Source organism: Coturnix japonica, chromosome 11 (genome assembly GCF_054131305.1).
Source record: "Coturnix japonica strain WE chromosome 11, WE-NBRP24, whole genome shotgun sequence".
Taxonomy (NCBI): Eukaryota; Metazoa; Chordata; class Aves; order Galliformes; family Phasianidae; genus Coturnix; species Coturnix japonica.
The window spans coordinates 27,584,458-27,609,523 of record NC_140673.1 but is presented as its reverse complement, the minus strand read 5'-3'; the positions used below and the strand labels follow the sequence as shown (position 1 = coordinate 27,609,523).

Sequence of the window (25,066 nt, the reverse complement as noted above, 5' to 3'; positions counted from 1 at the left end):
GGGATGCAAATGGGGAGCGCAGCAGTGCATGATGCCGTCAAGTTTAGATGTTCAAGAGCATCCAGCTTCATGAGAATGACAGACACACTGAATGCCAGTAAGAGCATAACCAAGAGTGTTGCTTACTTTCAGTTTTTCAGGGTCCATCTCCTTAGCCATTTCTTCTTTTCTCATCTCAGCTATTGTTTTGGGTCCCTTCTTGTCCTTGTGAGCATTAAAACCTTGACCAGATAATAGATCTTCGAAATCTGCAGACACTTTTGGTTTTGAATCTTAAAAAGCAAAAATAAATTGTTTTCACAATACAAACTTATTTAACACTGCTTCCCTACCCAAGCAACCCCCCACACCACTTATAACAATCTCCCACTGATTATGAGTATGCAGGCTCGCACAGAAGAGGTATAAGTTAATGCTACTTTTGAATTGTTATTATCAAATCCCATTTGTAATCCAGGATTTCCTGCATATTAGCATGCTTCAGAGTCTAGAATAGGAAACTAGTGTTGAACTTTGAACGCCATCAGCATGACTTGCTCACCAGACTCCAACCTGCTTCGGTGCATGAAAGCAATATCACAAAGAACCAACCTTTTAGACACTGAACTCTGAGATGCTTACCAGCATTAGCCGGTCCTTTTCCACGTTCGTTTTGTGCTCCTGGCATTGCTGAGAAACTCACGTTGTAGTTGGGCTTGTTCTGGGGCGAGGCATGGGGCATGGCTGGCTGGGCCTTGGGCTGTGCCTGCTGCCAGCCATAGCCAGCTCCCTGCTGCCAGCTGCTGCCCATGGGCTGCGGGGAGGGCTTCTGTGGTGAGGGGGGGAATCCTCCGCCCATACCCGTTGGTGTGGTTGGTTTACTGGCAAATGAAGGGCCACCTGCACAGTGAGGGGAAAGGAGTGATGGTGTGCATTAACAAACTGAGCAATGACCCACCTTCTGGCCAGGGACTCTCAACAAAAGCTCTTTCAGCTTTGCCACAAACTGACTTTTGCAACATTGCACAAAGCCCTTCCACTTTCCTGTCTCTGCTCTGCAAGCTGCATAAAAGCAAGCACCTGCCTTGGGAGTAGCAGTTTGATGGGATAAAGCAGGAAAAGCAATGTGCAGTTAGCTGGGAACCACAGCTACATTCTGTAACCTGCTCTAGGGAACCTGCTTTAGGTGGGGTTGGGTTGGGAAATATCCAGAGGACTATTCTAACTTCCACCACTTTATTAATCTGAGCTTCTGTGTTACAGTGGCACCCTCAAGCTGGCGCATGTTGAAATGGTTCCTCATTACGCTGTGCTGATCTGGTATTATCCCACAGAGTCACATGTTTCAGCACCTTATTGAGAGTTTGTGGTGGGTGGTATTCAGCATTAATGTTTTATGACTTGAGATTAATATCCACACTCAACTTCAGGCCCTGAAACATATCATGGAAAGTGGGTCAAGTGCTATTGATTCAGTTACAAACAACAACAATGTGGTTAAATATCCTGTGGATGCCAAATCGTTTGTTTTTGAACTGCATAGCTGTGCTGCAGAATCCATGCTTTAAAAGCACATCAGTGTTTCTGACATGAATCTTGGCATTCCTTTTATTTTGCTCCTGCAGAGCAGCCAGTGATCCAGCAGAGGGAACTGGGAAACCTAATTCCAGAACCATGCTGGTACTGACGCAAAGGGGAAAACAAACACCAGATAAAACCACAATGGCTTGCAAAGAGCTGAGGGCAGTGACAAAGGGAAGAAAAATCTATTTACCAGACAGAGGAGCTGATGTGCTGGCTTTTAAGGAAAGCCATTTGTCAGGACTGCTTTGGGGCTGAGGGTTTGCTGATAGTTCTGAGACAGAACAAGGAGAAAATGCATGTCTGAGAGCCAGGCAAAGAGCCCTTCATAGCCAGGTGCAAATGAAAATGGGTTTAGATCCCACCTTCCAACAGTACTGCAAGTTGGAGGCAGATTATTGAGGAACCACAGGCTTCCTCACAAAGGAGGAAAGTTGGCCAAATCCAGAAGGACTAAACAATTCCTCAAGGACCCCTGCAGCTATCAGGAGCCAAAGCCTGTTCCCAGGCACAGCTCCAAGGTCTGCAGCAACCGTTCTGCAGTTGGACCTAAACACAGCAGCATCCTTAGCCAGAAATAGCTGAAGGGGATGAGATGGAGGTTTCACTTCACAATCCACACAGCCTACAAGGTCCAAACTGTTGCTGGCACGAACAGTTGTTGTTTTATTGGTTTTTGGTTTTTTTGATGGAAGATGGGCAAAAGCACAGGTCTGTGAAAATTTAGAGGATGAAGCAGGAGGGAATGCTTGAAAGTGGCACTGGCATGCAGCTGGGCTGAGAGAGCCATAGGGCTCTGTCACATATCAGGCTGTTCATCCCATCTCTCTAAACCAGGGGAAGCTGGTAACTTTTATTTTGCAGGGGATGCAAACCTGCTAAACTTGCTCCAAGAGTCCCCAGGTCAGCAAATGGATCCAGTGTTTGGGGTTTAGGCTGGTGAGTGGGAGTGCTATGGAGGGATCCTGTAGGACTGGTGGCAGCCGACTTACTTCCCATACCAAGGCCACCTTAAAGATAAGAAGGAGAAAAAAATAGCTACATTTTTATTCTTATTTTAGTTGAGCACAGCTCTTACCCAAGGTTTAGTTACACAATGTTACAAGACTGATGTTAAAATTAAGCGTATTATTGTCAGGCTCCTAAGCAGTCTCAATTCAGCGTTGGCCCAGACTACTTGCACTCCCACTCACAATTAGGCTCAGCAATAAGAACATTCCCCAGACTGTCTGCAGCGACGGAGTAATTATGATAAATGGATATATTTTAAGAACTGGAAGCCTTCAGGAAACAAGTTTTGGTAGGACACACATACCCCCCCACGAGTAGAAGGAATCATACTATAATTTAGTAGCATCCTTGGAACATACAGCATTTCTCACGTCCTTCTCCTGGCTCCTCAATGGAATGAAGCACAAGCACATACACCCACCTCTAGCACCTTTCCCACCTCAGGCCCTGATCTTTTGAGGAAGGAAACAGATCTCAGGGCTCACTAAGGCTTTTTCATTAACTGTTCTGAGATTTTACAGTACATACCTGGTTTGTTGTGCCAGTCCCAGCCACCTGAAACATCCGGCTGTATGGAAACTGTTGGTGTGCTGGAAGCTAAGCAGAATGGCTATGTATAAATATTTCAGAGTAATACAGCAAAAACAGCATAACCATAGAATCATTCAAGTTGATAGAGCCCTCCAAGCTCCCCATTCTCAACCCCAGCCCGCCTCCTCCATGTTCACTGCCCACATCCCTCAGTGCTGCATCCCCACAGTTCTGGAACACCCCCAGGGATGGTGACCATCCCACCCACTGGGCAGCCTGTGCTGGTGCCTCACTGATCTCTAGAGAAAATATTTTTCCTAATAGCCAACCCAAACCTCTATGGTAATCCAGCATCTAGAAAGGGTAGGGGGCAAGGAGCAGGGCAGATAGCATAGGGCTGTGTCCATCTATCATTTTCTAATTAGAAGTGAACTTCTTCCCCACAAAGGGCATTATGATTTTTTCCATTTATTTCTGATCTCATACTGTACTGATTTAAGTAGGGAAGGACATCGATTTACAGTCTTTGTTTTATGGCAGCTTTGGTCTGAGGCTTTACATACATATTTATAAAACCTTATCGCCAGAATAATGTGGGGTTTTGTGTTTCTGAATAGAACTCAACCGAAGGAAGTGTTCTATATGCAAAGGGCAAGGATAGAAAACACAGATACAGCAAAACAGCCTCCACATAGAGACAATAAAGAAGTCTTTGCTTTAGCCTGTATCAAACAAAGTCTGTACATCTATCCAGTTCACCCTGCCGGCTTTTCATTAAACACAGCATCAGCAGTGTCACTTAATACCTCATCATGCTGGGGTATCATTTAAATTCCTTTCATTAGTGCAGCCAGCTCCGAGTGTGACCCAAAGGTCTTATTCACAGAAGTAATACCCAGTGTTTGAGTCTAGCAAAGCAAGGTTGTAAACAGTGCCAGCAGCAGACTACTTCCCTCCTTTGTAACCCTAACTTTCCAGGGAGACCGTGCCACCAAGTGATGTGTGTTAGATGGTGAGAAACAAAGGAATTCGTATCTGAATGTGTTTTATAGAAGGTTATGATATTGCATTTTGGCACAGGGAGAGAAAGGGACAACTAAGGGACGTTTTTCTAAAACAAAGGGAGAGTCTTAAAGAGTCAGATTTAGCTGAATGTGGCCAGGATCAGTATCAGATCTAAAGAAATCAGATACTTCTAACCAAAACCACCAAAGGATGGGCATTTTCTTTAGCAGGCATAATATGCGATGCTCTATTTAGCTCAATTAGTGGCAGTTTGTTCAAAGTAGACCTCATAACCACAGGGATATGCAGGCAGACATTCTTCATGGTCTCCTTCCTCATGTAAACAAATAGCTTATTAATTAAGTATTTGAGTTGAGCAAAACAAGTCTCATCCTACCGCACTTCAACTGATGAACATACTTTAAGTCTAGAGACAAAAAGCCCTTTCCTGTTTAGCGGAGTTTGTGTGGTTTAGAGTCATTTCATAGTAAGCACCAGTTTGCACTTAATGGCTCCATCAGGTTGAAAAGCAGCATTTTGTGCTTGCTCAAATTCACTGGAAGAGCTTCACTTTCTTACCCACGTGGAAGGGATCACTGTGCACAGTTGGTGAAGGACTTCTTGTTGCCTGAAGGAAAGGATCACCGGGGACATTCGATGAACCAAGAAAGGAACCCAGGAGGTCTGGACCGGCTTGCTTAGGGCTACTTCCAAATGGATCAAAGGCAGATGCTGGAAGAGATTTTTGAGAACTCTAAATCACCAGCTTGTACAATGGCTGTGCCGCAAGGCCATCCTGGGGTAGGTGCCACCAGTCTCATCCACAGCACTGCTCAAGCCAGTGCCCTCCTCAACAAAATGAAAAACAAACCCAACATTTATGTACAAGGCAAACACTTCAAATCATTAGTTGCTAAGAAAAAGTTAAGTGAGCATACTGTGCTCTTTGAATCATGTACTTGTTGACTACGTGTCAGCTCTTAAACTGTAACATAAAGGATTTGGCCAAACCAAACACAGGAAGACCACACAGACAGTACATTGAGCTCAGTGTTCTTGTTCTGCCTTTGGCAATACTGATACCTATTCCAGAGACCCTCACCTGTTCAATTATACATGCTATCTACTTGCCCTTCTCCATTCACTTAATCCTCCAAAAGATCCCTCTCCCTAATAATCTATTCAGCCATCCCTTCTACCAACCTGATTTCGACCTTCGGAGCAATAAAAAAGAGTAATAATTTAAAAAATCTTCTTATATTGCTTATCATGTCTGCTGAATGATCAGACAAAGCAAAGTGTCACCATATTTCACAGCCCAAGACCACCATCTTAGCTCCAAAACCCTACTGTTAAAAAAAGAAATTCAACCTAAACCGCTGCAGGTCTAACCAAGACCCAAGTGGCCGGGTTCTCTTAAGTTTTAATTAGCATATATTCTCCTCATGTACATTATCAGATGCATTGGAAGAAGGGTGATTTCCAATGCCTGTAATGTAAGAAGCCAGCCAAGCACCTGGGTGAGCACCCCAGAGTCTTAAAGAAACAAACTGGCCAATCTGCTGGTGTTGGTGACTCCAGCCTCAGAGCAGAGGAACTGGATGGGCTCTCAGGGTCCCACAGTCCCTCACTGTCTCCATGAAAAGCACACCCAAAGAGGAAAGCAACACCCCCACAGAGCCAGCCTTACCTTCTCCCACCCTTGGTGATGGGGATGGGGACGCCGAGGCCGCAGAATGCCGAGGAGTGGACTGTACCGATCCGGGCCCTGCCATGTGAAAGACCTCATCGGCAGCAGGCTGTGTGCTCTGCCCACCAGCCCCAAACAGATCGCTCAGCAAGTCCGAGTTAGAGGGGGCAGCCGCCGGCTGCGAGGGAAAGGTTTTGCTCATAGGGCTGCCATCCAGCCCCAGCAGGTCCACGTCCTCAGGTGGAGGTGGTGCCGGCGGCTCTTGCTGCTTTTTGCCATGTTTTGGCGTCCCGTGGGGTTTGTCACCGCTGGCATTGCTGTGTTGACTGGAAAGGGACAAGAGTTCATCATCTGACTGTTCGCTTTCCTCATGCACCAACGCTGCTCGGTCCTCTGAGGTGGGGTGAGAGCTACTTTTGTCAGATTTCTGATCTAAAATAAAATTAGGTAGCCATTAGTTTCATTGCAAGGCTCCCATAGAAATCAGCTTACATGCAGAACAAAAAGCTGTCAAGAACAGAACTATTCAGAATGCTACTGTGGTAAAGACTTTCAGTCTTTTCTGGGCTGCATGCTAAGCAATCAGTGTTATTGATCAGGAGCGCAGGGGGAGGCTAATTGTCTCTCCTCGAGCCCAAAGAGCAGTGAGTGCCACCCGCACAGAGCAGTGCTGCACAGGTTTCTGGGTCAGGATGAAGCACTCAGCCTATCTCCAGCCATGCCTCAGAGCCTGGGCTCATTACAAATAGCAGTGACACAAATCACCTTCCTGGCATTGCACACCAGGACAGCCTGTGCCCAGTTCCTGCCTGCACATCCCCAGTGCCATGTCCCCATGCTATGGACAGGCACCCAGCTCACTCTCAGCGTTACGTTCTCCCAAATACAACGTTAGCAAAAAGCAGCTTCATGCTGTTTCAATGCCAAGGATGCCTAGGGTGAAGGTTTACACTGGAGCTACGTCAATAATCAGTCACGTACAGCGTGAGAAGGCAATTTCTGAAGAGAATATTGTAGGAAATTAATTTCCACTCAATTGCAACATAAGGGCGTGACCAGCAACACAGTGATCTAATTCATAAGGCATGCTACAATCAGATTCCTCAGCAGGCCTCCGTGCTCCAGGGAGTGGGGAGAGAGAAACAAGTTGTTTATCTCATTCTAAGCAACCTGACTTAAAGGCTACGCTGCGTACCTTGCCAACTGAGAGATGAGAAGAAAGCACTCTGTCCAACATTCCTGATGTTATCCTGGGGTGAATCAGTGGGACCTTTACCTGCAGCACAGAGTGCCAACATAAACAAACAAATAAATAAAGGAAAACAGAGCCCCACACCCATGTAAGTGTGCAAATCAAGCGAGTAAACCTGCGCAGCTCCCACCTGCCAAAGCAAGAGTGTCCTGATGCTCCTGATGAGAGGAGAAGAGAATGGTTGGATTGATGTCTTTTGTTGTGAAGTTCTCCCATGGAGGAGTTAACTCTGTTTGTCTATCAGTAGATTGTATTTCTATCTCCAGTATAACATGGAAGAGCTGGGGATATTTGTCTGGGGAGTCACAGGCATCCAGTTCGGGTCTAAATGGGGAGAAGCTGGTCACTTCAAAAGGAACTCATATTTCTACAAATCTATGTCATCTTTCAATATATATGCACGCACACAGACTTTCATCTGTGAATATTCTCCTTTAGCCTTTTTAAGGCTTTTATGCTCCAGGTTTGATTAATGTTCAGTTTAAAATACTCACTTGGTGAATTTTAATGTGGTTGTTCCCAGGGCTATAAATCCAGTATGAAATTGAATTTGGAATATTTGTGTGTTGGTCATCTGAAAAACAGAGCGCCGTAATGAACAAGGGCTTTAGCTCATGAAATTCAAGTATTTGTTTATATTGCACATGCAGATGGTTACGTCTACCCTACTACCAGTTACTACATAGATTAATGATAACTGCTGTATAAGCTAATTTGTTCTGTTTGTTCTATAGAAAGTAGAACTTTCCCTTCTCAAGCCCCAGTATTTCCATCTGCCTTTAATTTTGCTGCTGCCCTGACAGGGGAGTGTCTTCATAGTGTTTGGGAACATGCCCTCATTGACAGGACCTACTTGGCCTATTCTTGCTCTTAAGTGAAACTGATATCTATTTCCACTGAATATAGTGAAGCAACAGGCTTGTAGCCCAGGAACACAGAAGACCATTTCAATTGCAGTAGGAAGTTCAGTAAAGCACTGTCTGTACAGCAAACAGTGCCAGTAATGACCTAAGAAGAGAAAAATTCATTAGTCGCAATGCAATTTTTGCCTGTTATCCATAACATTCAAAAAGGTAAAGGCTGTTCTACAGCAAGCAACTCTGACAGCATCCAGGAGGGATGGCTCAGTCAGTCATACTCACTGAAACTTAAGGAAAAAATATTCTCCCATTTTCTTAGAGGGCACAGACAGAGGTTTTGGTGTTGTTTTGCCCTGTATTAGCTACTGATGTGTTGGTTTCTATCTTCTGCATCACCTGGAAGGATCCTACACCCTGTCAGTATACACTATAGAGAGAAACAGGAGGCATCAAGGACTCCCCCAAATGCTCTTTGTTTTCACTTGGCACCGCTCAAATTTATGCTATGTCTGTACTCAGGTAAGGAAGCCTTCTATGTCTTGAGTGCCATCTGCATTCTCAGACCCAGTATTCGGGCCCTTCTTAGTTAGCTACATTGCCTCTATCATGCAAGAGAAGCTGAACAAACTCCTACTTTTGCTTGAAGGCGTCCGCCAATGGTTGATCTCATATGGTAGACAGAAACAACAACATCTCCATGGACAGTGGCTCCCAGTGGAATTAGGACTTTCCCTTCTTGCACGCGGTATTCTCTTCAAAGGGACAAGAAGGAGATCCACAGTTATGCTCCCTTCTACAATGCCATTACCACCCAACCCCAACATCAAAATTACCATCTTGCTCAGGCTGAGCCAACAGAATCACTCTGTATAGCGTGAGGTTGAGTTGAAACAGAAACACTTCAAAGGAGAAACTAGCGTAGCACTGAACCATCTCAGTGAAGGCACCCAACTGAGATACCTTCAGACTGACCCTAGTTTAATTGAATACTAGGCACCAACCTTCAATTAATATCCACACTCCATGATTTATCAGGCAGTCTGGCAATGACCACAGCACAGATACCAGACGCCTTACAGCAAAGCATCCTAAGGGTGGTAGGAGAGCACAGCAACTCACTTCATTCTCTCATACTCTTGGGATGTGGTCAGGATTCTGGTTTCTCCACTTAGGATGTCGCAGAAGGGCCGGCACCCATTTCTTTGCTTGTTGAAACAGGGGACTGGACTGAGAGTGACTGACTTGATAGTAAGTGGCTTGCAATGAGGAATGATGGGCTTGTCTGCTATTAGGTCGCAAATATATCCTATGTACCTGCAGACAGAGAAAGCCATCAGTGAAAACTTCATCCCAGGTGACCAGTTTTCATTCTATTTTACATGCACATGCCATACGAAGTACTTAGTCATGGACCATTATTTCCCCACACACAGCACTACATCTTCTATTTGCTCTGATAGGCAGTTTTGCCTCTGCTTCCTGAAAATTGAAAACGAGACATTTTTACAGTGTAAATACTTAAAGGATGAAGCTGACATTGGGAGGGGGATTCACCAAGGCCATGTTAATTACAGGCTTGTCAGCTTTCCTAAGCCAGAGCACAAAGCTATTGTAATACTTGTTTTTATTCTTCCATTACTATGACAATATGGGTGGATAGGAAGTGGCCATAAACATCAGTTATGACCTGCCAAAGCTAAGTAGCACGGCTAATGCATGAATACTGCTGATGCTGCAGTAGGAGTCCTGCATTTTAACTCTGTTGCCTCCTGCTGACACCTTTGGGACTGGGTGGACAGGATGAGGCATGGAGCATATGCATCTTTTAGGTCACATGCATTATTCTGTGAAATAACACAGTAATTCAGGTTGGAAGAGGCTTCTGAAAGTCATCTTGTGCAGCTCTCTGCTCAGCACAGGACCAACCTCAGCATTGCGTCCAACCTCAGAGCTGGATTATGCTGCTCATGGTGATCCCCAGCCAAGGATCTCAGAAGTCAGAGATCCCACAGCTGCTCTGGACAACCTGCTCCAGTGTATAATCACTACCTTAATTGTTTACCCGCTATTTCTGGGGATTAAAGCAAAAATGGAATGTATGTCTCTGCCTAGGAGCTGGGGACACATTGCCAAAACACACACATAGCATTTAGCCAATGTACTCTACCTCCTGTGCGATGGCCACAGTACAATTCCAGGTCTCTTTGTGTTTAGCAGCTGCATAGCAGGGCCTGGGTTAGAGAAGAGGTGACAGAAACAGAACATCGCGCTGACCAGAACTGCTGAGGCTGCACGGCCATCCTGGTAGGGAGAGCAGGGCAGGGAAGAAATGCATAAGTGTCAGAGACAGCCTTCTAATTCCACCCAAACACTCTTCACTCTCCCTTAAGTTACACAAAATAATGTCTCTGTAAAGTCTGGTAATGAGACCGCACCACAATGAATTTCCAGCCTGGGGCTTCAGTGAGCTGCAGTGGCCTGGATCAAAGATGACATTCACAAGCAGCCAAAGCTGAGGATGGCTCAGACTTGCTTCCATACCCGGTATATTTCACCTCCAACTGTCCCACAGGATTTACCATGCAGAGGTGACCCAGGCCCAACATCTACCTCAGGTTAATGGGCTGCTTGCCTTTGCAGATTTAGCCAACGGCCTCTGAAAGGATCTCTGGGGTTCATGTAAAATGAGTGGGCTTCTCCTGACTCCTCAGAAAATGTTCAAAAGGACTCACTACCCTTCACAGCATTATTCTGAAGTTCATTGTCCAAAGGTCATTAAAGGCGTTTGACAGCAGAGCTAAATTTCTAAGGCTGGAGCCATTGTGTACATCCCAGTAACTGTCTGAACCCAGCTCATGTCCTGCAGCCACAGGCTGCACTATGTGAGGCACGAGCTGCCAGACTCAGACGTAAGGTTTGCACAGTTTGGGAGCACACATTTCCTCAGTTCCTTCCAAGTTTACCCTGATGTGTGCTGACAGCCTCCTGGATTTAATTTAGGCTCCAGGAACAGAACAGAACTGTCCTCTTGGGCATTACGGATAACATCAAAGGTTGCTCAGGGATAAATTAGTCATACAGAATGACACCACCCTCACACATCAGACCTGTGTGTTCCCATCTTGAACCGTCCTTATCAGGAGTCAGCAGCCCATGGGCTATGGTGCACAGTGCGAGGCAGAAAGCAACTGGACATCTTCAGCCACATCTGACAAGCAGTTACCATAAGAGACTTTAACAACCCCAGGTTTAGAGTTAAACAGAACTCCTCTCTATGCCTTTGCTTCCCTTTCTATAGGAGTTTTACCACACTTGTTTTAGAAATTGTCGCCATCTTTGCCCACAGACATAATATTTGCAACATGCAGCATGACTTACGACTCACAGGTCTGAAAATGTGGTTCCTTTCTGCTGTACTCACCATGCAGTGGATGACACACACGTTTTTGGGGTTCTGCTGTAGCCAGTTGTGCATGTTCTTGCAGACAGCAAAGAGATTGTGCAGGCTGGGAGCCTGTCGTACCGGCCAGCTACATTCAGATACCTACAGGAATTGCACCATGAGCACAGCCAGCTTCATAAGAGTATTAAGCAGTGCATGCTTTTGCAAATGCTTTTGGCCAATAAACACACTTAATTCAGCAACATAAAGTTACGGACTTGAAACCTACTCCATCACTTCTCATACGTAATTCTGATCCCTGACTTTCATGAGCTGTGAGGGACAAACAAAAAGGAATTCTCAGTTAAATAACATGGTACTGATGGATTGCCATTGGCAATACTTTATTAACAATTACATTCCAAGCCAGATTATCTTGAGTGGCCTTCCATGGCACTCTAGTCTCACAGCTGCACACTGAGGCCAGTAAAAAGCCTTCAAACAAGTTGTCCCCAGAAACTACAGCCCTGATTTGTGAAGGATACTGAGCATCTGTTATTCTCAGAGCAGTAGAATTTTCAAACCCTGTTTGACAGAAGTTAGATTGATCAAAGGGAAACTTCTGCCTAAAATGAATAAATTAATGTATGTGTATTTATCTGTGTAAGCACAGTTAATGATATGAGCTAGAAAAATGAATGACTTCTTAGAGCTGAAAACCCACAAACTCTGAAGCATGCCTGGTTACTATTCATCAGTGTACCAGCTCCGAGTCATGACACATCTCAAGAACAGTCTCTGCAGTCTCAAACAGCATATCAATAGCCTTCTGCAGACATCCCTGCTTCATCTGGTTTTAATTGAAATGTCTTTATTGGACATCATTTCTAGCTAGAAGAAATTTAAAGGAGAAAAAAACATTGAAGACAAAGGATTGCTTTTCTCTCTCAGCTGACATTTGGATTCTGCTTGAAGAGAACCAGGGAGCAGGAGGCAGATTGTCTGCAAGAATTACGAGGTGATCACAAACATTCATTCCATTCTTCAACAGACCCAAAATACCAATGCCATAATGGAGGTATAGGTGCCCAACAACTATTTTATGCTATCGGGCCAAATTCTCCTCCTGATCCCAAGAACTTGTGTACCACTTCTGGCAGCCCGAGATCCACTTGCAGTCAGACCACCAAAACACCAAATACGCATTGTGAGTGGCTGCTAGAATTAATGTGACCAGCGACCTTTCACTGACACTTCTCTGAACAAGCCCCATGACAACACTGTCAGGCATTTGGAAAAGCCATTATCACTTATCACGTAAATAAAACGCCTTTCCCAACAGTCCACAATTATTTATTTACTTTGTCTATAATTACACATCTGCCTGCTGGTTGGCAATTAGGAAATTAAAGGCACGTTATGCAGCATTTCATTTATTTCAAATACAACCTCAGCAACTCCTGTGAAAGGCAACTATGCAGGAACTAACAGGAGCTCTACTGGAGCTCTGGAAATATGCAACTAGTGCTTGTTTTATTCCAGCAGTGGGGCTGGAACAGCCAGGAATGTGACCCTGCAGGGACTCCAAAGCATGACTTTGTTCAATGCTAGATTTGCATTATATGTTCTCAAACTGCTCACGTGTTCTGCAGCAGATGTGAGCTCTCCTGCTGGGCAGCGAGCTGAGCAAAGCACAGTCAGATTAGAGCTCTGACTGCTTGCATTCCTTCTCCTCTGCACTGGACTGGGCACTCAGGGCTTTGTGTCCCAACTTGAGGCAGAGAATGGCCCCAGAAGGCATTTACTGTCATCTTCCTCCTGTGCTGTGGCTCATCATAATCTGCTCTGGACTTAGAGCACAGGAGTTCTAAAGGAGATAGGAATTAAGACCCCAATCACTTCAAAGAACAAGTGTCTGTCTCAAAACTTCAGGTGATCCAAAACAGAAGATACTCTCCACGTGATTTCACTTCCTTGATGGCCTGTTAGTATCTTGTTCCCCACTATAGATGAGGTTCAAATTCCTTTTCACAATTGGTTTGTGTTTCATCTCATCTCATGCATTTTGCTGTGCACATTTCATCTTCCTGAGAGATACTTGGTGTCTGTATTTCCTAGCTCATCACCTGAAAGCAGAATGTTTTATTGAAAGATACCTCATTTCCTTAGTGCTTTGTGTTGCCTTCACACGCACATAGTCAGCCTTCAAGAGTGACATATGAAGTAGCTGCCAAGTCATAGGAAGGGTAGGAGATGAACTAGAGGGGATGAAGGAGTAACGGCCAGGTCAAGTATTATACTAACAAGTGTTTCTTTAATGCTGGGCTGTCAAAAGCAGATGTCTCCTCCCACTGACACTGTTGCACCAAACACAAGCAAGACTGAAGATCTATAACCCTTTTTAATTAGCCTTTCTTGTTCAGCTACACCTCAAGCAAACACGAGGCATGGCATTCACCCCAACATAGAGCTCAGTCCAGCAGCTGATGCTGCCTTTCTAGTTGGAGTTAATGAAAGACAGAAAAAAGAAAATCATCAATCCCTTGTGGGATAGGGAATAAATAGGAAGCTTTCTGAAAGATTAGATCTAATCTTGTATTTCAGCAGCATTATTTTTTAGAGATATCCTCTAAAAGCCATTGATGAACCAGAGCCCTGAACTGTTCCCACATGACATCCTGGTTTTAGAGAAGGAAAGTGGGACAGAGTGTGGAGTTGTATTTTTTAAATATAATATACTATAAAAAAGCCAAAAAATGTGCCTTAGATGCAGTTCCCGACCCCAAGCTTTGCATGCTGAGTCCTCCTGCTTGACTAAACACAACTGGAGGATTCTTCAACATAAAAACAAACTACTACTACTTCTTTTATCAGTTACTTCTTTCAGAGCACTTTTGTTACAACCCTTGCAAGGCCATCTTCAAACTCCTATAAAGCCCTCATTCCCCTTCAGATGATCTCACGTGGTAACCCATGACTATACTCTGCTCCAGGCACTGCCAGCACTTGGCTATCTGTTAGGAGTCTCAGTAGCAACCCACTGGGGCTCAGAGCACACTCAAGTCCTGCACCCCACGTCATACACTTGAGTCTGTGCATTAACAAAGGTGAACTTCAGAAGGAGTAAGTGCATGAGAAACTAAAGGTTATTTCTTTGCTGCAGCTTCTGACAGCAGTCACAGAACTATTTTGTGTGGGAAAGCTCCTTTAAAAGCCATGTGGTCTGAGATCCTTGCAATGAACAGGGACATCCACAGCTCCTTCAGGTGCTCAGAGCCTCATCTCCTGATCTTGGATGTCTGCAGGGATGGGGATCTACCAGTGCAGGAGCCAAGAGCACGCAGGCTCATCTCAGTGCAATGCCACTCTCACAGACTCCTAACACATCTCATTAATCCCTGAACTTTCCATCCCTTTAATCCCTGCAGCCCTGGGTGTCAGCTAAAACCCAAAAATGACCACAGCAGCTTAAAACACCTTTTCCATCTTATTACATTCTGCCACACACAGGAGAGTCAGGATCTTTTGCCACCTTTCGGTTTCCCCCCACTGTTGTTAATCCCTTGGAAGACACTCACCCTGTTGTGAAACTTGGCACTACGATAGTACTTGGGTGACAAGTTGAAGACTGTGTAGTGGTCAGGGTGTCTGGAATCCAGAAATGTCCGGACATCTTCAATGTGATTCCTGAATCCCAGCTCAACGCCTTCAGCCGGAAAAGACATCACTAGAAATGTAAGAAGAAGCTGAGCTGAGCATGCACCATTTTCATGCTTATGAACCTCTGAACCCTGAGATATTACAAGCTTTATATATCTGGCAAGGAGCACTTACCTATGATTCTTGAGGTAATGTATGAAATATCTAGCTCTCCCTTGGTGTAACTAGAAGGAGACGAAGAAGGAGACAGATGTTACTCATATATTTACAGAAGGCAGCCCATTACAGGATCCAGGAGAACAGTATTTTCCCACTTTCAATGCAAGGAAGAGAATGATCTTAGAACTGATGACTTGTACTTCATCTTTATGTTTTAAGCAGAAGCTATAGATAGCTTACTGTAGGCAGTGACCCAGCCTTCCTTTTAAGTGGACCCCCTGTAAAGTCCCTTTTCCCTTTTGTCATTAATTTTCAGCACCAGTTTTCAGAAGAAATTTCTAGCAATTAAACACTTCATGTATCAAAGACTCCGAGGAGTTGCATCCATTACATGTCTTCAATTTACTATAGCCCCACGTTCCTCAGAGGACAATGGAGTGCAAAGCACAGGGACCATTGCCAGCAGAGCTGACCAAAGCAAAGTCACGTCAGCCCTTTCTTCAGCTCAAAAAGTGGCTTTAGCAAAGGGGACAGTTACATCAGCATGAGGAGCCTCATACAGCACAAGACAACTTCTAGTGACAAACAAGCAGTGGTTGAGCAGAAGGACCCCACAGGTGTTAATGAGGGAACCAGAGACTGAGTGCCCCACTGCCACTGGGAAGGCCTTTTCCAGATTTCTGGATGTTGATCCTCATTCATTATGAAGCTTAGATATTTACTTTGGTTTTCTACTCCCTTGAGCCCAAATACCCAATTGCGAGACAGAATTACAGAAGTCATTTGTGATTTTCCCCTTCCCCTTAAGTAGGTCAGCTCTTGTGCTAGCTAAGATGGCAGCTCAGACTAGCACCCTGCAGCTAGTGATATTACTGCATTAGCCTGCCTCAGCTGTACCATACCTGGCAACAGATTGCATGACCTTCGAAGACGTATCTTTCAGAGTATCCTTGAGGTTATCCTTCAGATTGCTGAAGAGCCTCCCTGCTCCTCCTTTCACCATATCCAGCAAGCCTCCCCCATAGCTGGACTCCATGTCCGGTGATGAGGCACCTTCAAATACAACAGAACCAAACCCATCATCACTTGTTTGAAACAAATTCACAGAGCCAACAAACCCATTGCTCTATTCAGACTGAATGTATTCATGTGCACTGTCACGTATTGAGCAGGGCAAAAGAGGTTTTCCTGTTCAAAGTTATGACTGTCCAGAAACTAGAATCATAGAATATCCCAAGCTGGAAGGGACTACCAGGACTACTGAGTATAATTACAGAGGGCACTTCCTTGCTGGCTAGGCACAGAATCCATCAGCGACTTTCAGCACTGCATGTAGGTTAATTGGTGCTGGTACAGGATGGACAAGCACCAGTTGAGCTCCCTCACTTCTCAACACAGCCCAAAGCTCTTCAGCATGTAGCCAACACCAAACCAACAACCACCTCCACAGGGACAAGAAAGAGACATTTCAATATACCACAGCTCTTTTGTGTAAGTCATAGCTTCCAATTTCACTGCGGCTGGATGACTGAAGGTTGTCTTATCACCACATGCATAGAGGTCACCTATGACCATACACAGAGGAGAAACCATTAGAGCAATCTCAAGTCACTTAAGAGACCAGTCTGATTTGTTTGAGTGGAAGATGGCAGACAGAAAAGAAGAAAGTGCATGAATTAAACTCCCTAGCTGACAAATAGACCCTTTTTGGATATCCCTAGACTTGCAGCATTAACAACGCTGCAAATTGATGGGGAGAAAACAGAGCAGGGCTCATCTCCTTTTCTTTTCAAGCTTTTTTCTCACAGCCTGAAACATCATAAAGTTGCAATGTCAGTAGGAGACTAACATAGAGCAAGAGCCATTTAAATCATGATTTCGATGGGCTGTGATGTGGCATTCCTCCTCACAAGGCTGCATTTTGCAATTATGCCAGAACTACTATTCCAGTCTCTCAACCAAGACCCAATTCACTGCAGCTTCTCTTATTATACTACTGCTGTATTAACAGCACGTATCATTCTTAGAAAAGTAAAGTTTAATAAGTTGAAGGTGGACTTGAGTAAACATGGTTTTGCTTTATCATACAACTGAGTTGTTGGCCACAAACCAGTAATATCATACACAAAGCTCTTGGCTACCAAAATCACTAGGACCCAACTGCCTGATCTTAGCAAGCTTTGACTACATTAATTATACGTTTGTTACTTCGTTATTGTATCAGATCAGTCAGAAAGCAAAACTGCTGCAACAAGCAACCTATGGAAATGTGTGCCACGCTCTCAAGTAGTTTTAATAAATAAGACTGCATCCACTAAGAGCTGCCTTTCACAGAGCACCCAGGAAGTCTGAAAACATTTGTCCTGCTTCAGAGCCATGGGACAAGATGTAACAAGAACATCCCAGCCATTATTAATTACTCCAGCACCCAGAAAAGTGGGAGATTTGTCAAGGTTAAGGCAGGTTGGTGGACTGTGCTTATCGTGTGTTTTGCTGTGAGACTTTACAGCTGTAACTCCTTTGGTTCTGTAGGATGCCCACTATTAAAGTACCACACTACAAGGAGAAATATTCTAGGGGCATTAAGACCATTAAGGAACATGAAAAATGATACCTCTAAGAAAGTCCCCATCGATTTACTGTGTAGAGTACCAAACCCATTCAAATGCCATTCACTCTTTCAAATATGGAGGGAGATATCAATAAATACGGAATATATTGGTAAACAGAAGACTCCACGGGTAAAGTGCTGTTACTTATTCTGCTGTGTACAAAGGGTGCTTAGTGCATGGCGATGTGGTTGTGATCAATGTGCACGTGACACACGTGCAAACTGGGAATGTTGAAGGCAATATCTTCTTTACTGTACTCATAAAAAGACTGAGAGCACCATGCCCGATTCCAAGCAGAAGCTGCCCTCTCACGGCACAGGAACATTTCCTATCCAAACCAATTCTAAGAATCTACTTTGAGTATGATTAAAAATAAAAAACAAGTAGCTCATTGCCTACAAGTGGGGAGTCGGTGTCTGATCTCTCTTCAAACACTCTGCTTTCACATTACTGTGTTAGGAGGCAAAGCACAAAGATGTGCAAAGGAATGATGGGTCCCAGCAGCAGAGCAGAAAGCGTTAACGCATTAGCACACAGATCTGATGGCATATGCAGAAACCCACATGAACAGCCAAAAAATCTGATTAAAAAGGAAAAAAAAACGCAGCCTGCTCCTGCAGATTTTGCTGAATAGAACATTTCTGTACTAAGTCTCTCTTGAGAATGGGGACCTTCAGAGCTCCCGTAGACCCTTCTGAAGGACACCAGGAGTTTCACAGGCAGGAGCTGTGGGACAGGGGCACCTGGACAGGCAGAGCTCTGGATTTCAGTGCTGCAAATGAGACAGCAGTTGTCCTTGTCTGCTCCCAACCCCAAGCCGGGCCACAAGGACACTTGTTGGGTCCAAAGGGAAGAGCTGGCCAACCTTTGTAGCCCAGACAGATCTGGAGATCAGCACCATTTGGGCAGGATATGACTTAGTGGCAGCTTTTCCTACCTTTCATCTTGTTAGCGCACAGCAGCTCAGTTAACTCCAGCATTGTGTTAGTTGCTGTCTAGAAGCCTTGTTACAGAGAATTACTTTTGATGCATGAGGTGCATCTTGCTCCTTATGCAGCAAGAATTCCCTATTAACCCAGTTACAGGACATCCCCCAGCAGGCTCCAGAGACACGCCTCTGACCTGTATTTGTGGCACAGGTTTCACAGGGATGACTTGCTAACTGCAGCCTTTTCATTTCCCAATGAAGGAATGGTTCACATTAGGCTTTTTCTGCAGCACAGCATACCTGAGACACTGCGGTGCGTAGGTTGGCTCTCATTGGCTGGTTGGGGAGTGGTAGCAATCATCTCTGCATGATGTGCTTTGGGCCAATGGAGCATTGTGGAAGCGAGACAACTTCCATAGAGCCACAGAACCATAGAATGAGTTGGACTGGAAGGGCCCTCTCAGTCCCAGCCCAGCCATCGGTGGGGACACCACACCATCCACAGCCCCAAAGCCCCAGCCATGGCCTTGGGCACCTACAGGGATGGGGAACCCACTCTGCTCTGGCCAGCAGTGCCAGAGCCTTATCACTCTCATGGGAAAGAATTTCCTCCTAATATCCAACCTGAACCTCCCTTTTTCCCCTTTTCATTTTAAAACATTCCCTCCTTGTCCACCTGGCTTTTCCCATTCAGCTGACGAGCTGGAGTTTGACTGAAGCTCTTTGCTCTGAGCTGATGCCTCCCCCAGGAAGGGACTGTTTGAAGTTCATCATAAACCTCCAACAACCACCACCAAAGCACCATCCTGCTGCGCCTCCCTGCAGAGCTCAAGTGGCAGGAGCACTCTGCCACAGCCCCCCTCTCATCAGCAGCCACTCGTAGGATTCCACACATCTGGACAGATTGCAGATGAAGGAGCTGCTGCACAGCACCAGGCTCATGCAGCATGGATGGGAGTTGGAGAGCACTGATATTTTATTAAAGTACTTCAGGTCTCTCCTAGTCCTCCAGCTAATTTCAGAGTGTTAGGAAAAGGATGAGCAGCGCAGGAGAACTTCTCCCAGCACAAACAGCCAAAACATCACATCAGCTGCTGCATCAGGAGAGACTGAATCCCACCAAGAGACCCTCTGCAGTCTGTTTGTCCTCAGCACAACAAAACCAGCAACAGGAGCCTATTAGCCACACTACAAAACTAAACTGCATACAGACAGACTGCTGATGGATGGCACTGCATTGCTCACTTCCCTGTTATGGAAGCCTATCCTGCACATCAGAACTGTTAGTTGGGTTTCCAAGCACCAGACCCCCAAGCAATCCACACTGCTAAGAGCCACAGGCTGTGACTTCCAGCCCTGCCGGGAATCGAGCCGACATTTAAGAGGCATTTAAGGCTCTGTCAGTCGGTGCTGATGAAGCAATACTTGGCTTGAGAGCTGGAGGTGAAAGCAAGATGTCTGCAAATGGAGGATCAGGCAGCTAAGTGCTATGTGTTGTAGGTTACTTAGCAAGGGTAAACAATCCCTTTTTTCATGCCAAGGGCAGACAAAATGCAGACATGAAACCACAGGAAAGAAAGCAGGTTCGCCTCAGCCTGCCCATGCTATGCAACACAATCTCCAAGGTCACACTCCTTTTGCTTAGGGAGCTACTGCTGATTGTGCTTCCTTTAGAACCACAGAACTGTTTTGGTTGGAAAAGCCCTCCAGGATCCAAAAGCCCACCCAGCCCAGCTCCCCATGCCCAGTGCCCGCATCCCTCAGTGCCACATCCCCACAGTTCTGAGGCACCCCTAGGAACAGTGAGCCCCCAGCCCTGGGCAGCCTGTGCCAGTGCTGACCACACTTTGAGAGAAGATATGCCTCCCAATATCCAACCTGACGCTCCCCTGGCACAATCCAAACCAGGGACCAAGATTTGTTCCAATCCAAACCACTCCAGAATTCCATTATTTCATCTCTCCTTCAAGTCAAAGCAGTGGGGGCAGCTTTGGGAACATCAGATACTCTTCTGTGTTCTGCTTCCATGGTGCCACAAGAGCCTGACCGCACACCGAGAAGAAGCTTGTAGCTGCCTCATACGCAGCCTCCTCCTGGTGTTCTGGAAGCTCTGGGTCGGGGCTGCCTGTCGCTCCCCCCAGATTGAGTGGGGCACAGTGGGGAGCCAGAGACACAGTGCAGGCACCCTGAGCTGGGCAGAAAGGGCCCTTGTAAAGGCTCCCATCTGAGAGAGCCTGAGACGCTGTTGTTGTGGCTTCAGCAACAATGCTTAAATTGTTATGGCTTTTTAAAAATTATTTGTTCTTAAGGAGCACCCAGCAAAACACGATGCTGTTTTGCTCACGTTCATCCCTCAGCAAAGCCAGCCTAGGGCAGGACGTGTTTAACACCAGCATTAGGGGACACCAGCCCAGACTCCCTCGGGTTTAGGAGCTCCTCCGCAGCGTCACGCTGCCCTGTCCCCACACTCAGCACAGGGACTGAAATCAATGCACAGGCATCACTGGAAGAGTCCACGCTCCCATTTCAAGGGGGAAGCATCAAGTTTCTACTGGAGGATGTCCAGGCAGGTGGCTCCTTTGCATCTAGTGGCAATCAATAGTATTCAGGACTGAGTGCTTCACTTGCCAGCTGTGTTTTTGAAAAGCACAGCCCCAGAGCCTTGAGCCACCTTCCCCACTCCTCCCAGCACATAAGCACTGAATAGACTCCAGAGCATCCCTGCTCTCACACATACCCAGACCACAGAGAGCCAGGGCAGCCTCATCTTTACTAACAGAACTGCATGGGTTGCCAGGGGGATAGGAAGGGCTGAGGAGAGAGCAGCAGGGCACAAGCACCCAACAGCACCAGGATGGAAGGCACTGCTGCCTGCACAACCCACTGGAAAGATCCTTAGAGTCTCAGAGGCCCCACAGACTGATGCTTCTGCTAATATTTGGCTACCAGGCTCTTTCACCCCCTCCTCACAGCTGCCTCAGATTCCTGCTCGCATTAGATTCCCTCCCACAGTGAGCACAGGTATCTCAAAACTCAAGTGTTTGTCTGCAAAATCAATAGCAACACCCCCGCCACAAGTGTACAAGCACAGCTGCCAAAGCTGGGAGAGGATGGGCTGTGGGACTGATGCATCTTAATTATTGATTCCAGCGAGGGAAGAGTTGTTTGTGGTGGCTGTTTTCATTGTTCATTTCTTCGCTTACTGCAGCTTTCCTGCAGTCCTCTGGCACTGCACCCACGTGGACCTTCAGCCCAGAGATGCCCATGGCCAGGGAGGGGGTGATGGATGTCCCCACAGCAGGGGTGGGACTGGGTGGGCTATAAGGGCCCTTCCAACCCAACCACACTGTCAGTCTATGAACCATAAGGATGCTAACATGAGATGCTTTGTAGAGTTCCAGGTTTGGGCTTTATTACAAGGGATCACTGGCACAGGGACATTGCAGTGCATTTCTGCTGACCTTGGGCAAAATATCCACCGTTGCCTCCCTCTCAGGGTTGCAAAGAAAAGCTGCATTCCTCCTCCCACGAGCACTATGTCCCTCTCTGTGCTCAGTTTGCTGTGTGTGGGCCAGGACAGGGCCATCAGCCACAGTGGTGAAGCTCTCAGAGCCTGGGGCAGCCTGGAACAAGGAGGGAGCCCAGGAGCCCCTTCTGAGTCCTTCTGGATACAGTTCTGGAGGTAACAGAGCGGGAGCACAAAGCTTGCTGGTTTAAGGTTCATTGGAGATTGCCTAAATGCAAACTTCACAGAGATCTAAGAATTAAGTTATCTCTGCTATTGCTTGAGAAATTAATACTGCTCATACTATTAACAAAGCAATACGTAAGATTACAATAAAGAAAGGGAACTTTTTTTTGTCAGTTAAAAGAGATGTAATGGTGGGAGGGGAAGGAATATCCCCTCCTCAGGATTTTTTTCCCCCATTTGTTATATGGTCTCCTTTATTTATGAAAGTCATACTATGGTGACAAAATGTATTTGAGGCTGGAGCACTGAAATTTCAGCACAACTGTGAAACTGCTCTTCGAATTGACATTCTCCCTCTGCCAAAAAAGAAAAGAAAAGGGAAAAAAAAGGATTAAAAAAGCTACTGCCAACACCAAAGCATTCAAGTGTCCCAAACACAACCAAACAAAGGCACCATTAAGCAGAGCCTCCTTGTTTGAAAACGCAGGCAGAAAAGAAGACAAGACAACATTGTCAGAGCCGGCCTTTGTCCCCATGCCAGTGACATGGAGACGTCTCTCTCCTGACTCAGTGAAAAGCAATCACCAATGTGCAAGAGGTCAGGTCTGCAGGTGTGAAGCAGAGGAAGAAACCTCGACTGGTACACTTGCAATTGATGTAAACCATTTTCTTTTGCAGTTAGGCTGCCTGAGGTAGTTTGCAGCATGAGTTTGCAGTGAGTAGTTTGCAGCCCCCTCCTCCTCTTCCAGCACACAGCAAGCTGCTAAGCAAGCATGATTGAATGCCACAGCAAAAGCCAAAATCGATTGAATCTCCACTGCTGAGATTCTTCTGAGTGCTTTCAGAAATTAACAGGTTAAAATGACAAAGGGAGAACCACACAGATGTTCTTCTTGGGATTCTGGTTTTGGACATGCAGTGTTCTGTGTCCTGCCAGTTCAAGCACAACTCTCCCTTCACCTCTCCTCCATCCCTGAACCCTGCGGCTTTAGGGAAGAGTGAGCTGCAGTGCATGGGTGAACCTAGGCACTGAGACCCTGCTACTGTACAGCATCCAGCACATGTGGCAGGGCTGTGAAAAGCACTGAATCAGGTGCTAAGAGCTCAGCAGCTAGAGGAACACACTGAAGTCACACATAGTGTTAGTGCCTCACATAACTTAAATGTAAGATGCCTAGAGCATCTCCCACATGAGGAAAGACTGAATAACCTGGGTCTGTTCAGCCTGGGGAGGAGACTGAGAAGGGATCTGATAAATGTTTATAAATTTCTAAAGGGAGGTGGGAGGCAAATGGATGAGACCAGGCTCTTCTCAGTGCTGCATAGCAATAGGACAAGGAGTAATGGCATAAAACACAGTGGAATTTTCATACTAACATGTGGAAGATCGTTGCAGTAAGGCTGACAGCACTGGAGCAGGCTGCCCACAGAGGTGGTGGAGTCTCTTTTATTAAAGAAAAATGTTGTGGCTTTCTTTTTTTTTTTTTCTTTTTTTTTTCCCCCTTGCTCTAGTAAGCCAAAACCACAGCCACTTTATCGCCCTGTCTTTCCCTTATACTGCCACCTAATCTCCCCCCAGAATGACACATCTTCACACAGCACTGAAGATAAATTGCCCCACAGTTCTACTACTAAGTGACCAGAAGCCAAAAGCACACCTGAGGGATGGATACGGCTCTTGAAGCTTTTACAATTTCACCTCTGGCAAAGAAAAACCTCTGATAATTTGCCACTTATCAGCAACCAGTGTTTAAATGAACAAGGTAGATACCAGCTGGGAATTCACATTTGAAACAGAGCATCACATTGGGTACTTGAACTTCACGTGAAGACTTTGGCACCCTCCAAAAATATGTACTTATATGCACAACATTCAAGTTTACTACAATAACCAAAAACTCTCTAAACTCAAAGGCCACACAACCAGGCCTGCGACTCCCTGCTGCCCAGAGCGTGGCTGTAAGATTTGGGCAGACTGAGAGGCACTGGGGTGGGTATCCAGAGCACCAAGAGCATGAAACAGAGCCCTTGACCACAGCCTTCCCAGCCCCATGTATTTAAGAGCAGAGCATCCCAGAAGCAGGCTGGGGGAGTTAGTACAATTAACACTCTGGGATGTCTTTGTATTTGCAGCTAAACTGTTGGAATGGGTGAATATTGCACAGAAGCCGTAAATAAAGGTATTGTCTGGCTATCCATAAACACCTCTTTTTGGCTCAGCAGGGAGCGGCATGGCTTGAAGAAACAGAACAGAGCGACTGCAGCAGCAACACTGAAATAACACCACGAGCTGACACCAGACAAAAGCTGTGACTTGACGTGAGCCCACGCCTGGCTGGGGGTAAGTGGTTCTGAAAGTTCTAGGAAACTCATTCAGATAATTGCCTTAATGACAGAGGTTAAACCAACTGCAATATCTAACCAGTGCAGCAGATATGCCACTGTATAGATCCAAACAACTGTAACACGGCAGCCTGCTGCGAATAAGATTCTACTGACAAACACTAATATTACAAGCTACTATAGCAAAGGTATCATAGCAGCAAATTAAAATGCAGTTCTAAAGTCCAGGAGTGGGGAAAAAAAGAAAAAAAAGTTAAAAAAAAAAAAAAAGTTAAAAAAAAAACCAAAACAAAAAACAAAGACGGCCTTAAGAAGATCTTTAGAAAGCACATTTACATGGCAATGAGGAAGAGGAAAACATTACTCTCGTTGTATCAGAGAA

At 45.7% G+C, this 25,066-nt stretch overlaps 1 protein-coding gene and 1 long non-coding RNA gene across 4 annotated transcripts in view; one reads left to right on the top strand and one right to left on the bottom strand.

The window, feature by feature from the left end:
* Positions 1-24,735, top strand: part of LOC146759088 (uncharacterized) — a 28,955-nt gene extending 4,220 nt beyond the window's left edge. Inside the window, exon 2 of the long non-coding RNA XR_014933059.1 lies at positions 24,565-24,735. This is a non-coding gene — a long non-coding RNA (uncharacterized LOC146759088). The remainder of the gene's footprint in view (positions 1-24,564) is intronic.
* DNAJC6 (DnaJ heat shock protein family (Hsp40) member C6) overlaps positions 1-25,066 on the bottom strand; it is a 37,135-nt gene that overhangs the window by 3,967 nt on the left and 8,102 nt on the right. For all 3 annotated transcript variants that reach the window (XM_015870812.3, XM_015870811.3, XM_015870810.3), the window contains 16 exons: positions 16,013-16,163; positions 15,126-15,175; positions 14,870-15,018; positions 11,331-11,453; positions 10,077-10,210; positions 9,029-9,223; positions 8,544-8,661; positions 7,544-7,623; positions 7,180-7,373; positions 6,993-7,073; positions 5,798-6,229; positions 4,687-4,839; positions 3,100-3,168; positions 2,436-2,570; positions 622-879; positions 127-272 (listed from right to left, as the gene is read on the bottom strand). In XM_015870812.3, the coding sequence (XP_015726298.1) occupies positions 127-272; positions 622-879; positions 2,436-2,570; positions 3,100-3,168; positions 4,687-4,839; positions 5,798-6,229; positions 6,993-7,073; positions 7,180-7,373; positions 7,544-7,623; positions 8,544-8,661; positions 9,029-9,223; positions 10,077-10,210; positions 11,331-11,453; positions 14,870-15,018; positions 15,126-15,175; positions 16,013-16,163 (2,468 nt within the window). The remainder of the gene's footprint in view (positions 1-126; positions 273-621; positions 880-2,435; positions 2,571-3,099; positions 3,169-4,686; positions 4,840-5,797; positions 6,230-6,992; positions 7,074-7,179; positions 7,374-7,543; positions 7,624-8,543; positions 8,662-9,028; positions 9,224-10,076; positions 10,211-11,330; positions 11,454-14,869; positions 15,019-15,125; positions 15,176-16,012; positions 16,164-25,066) is intronic.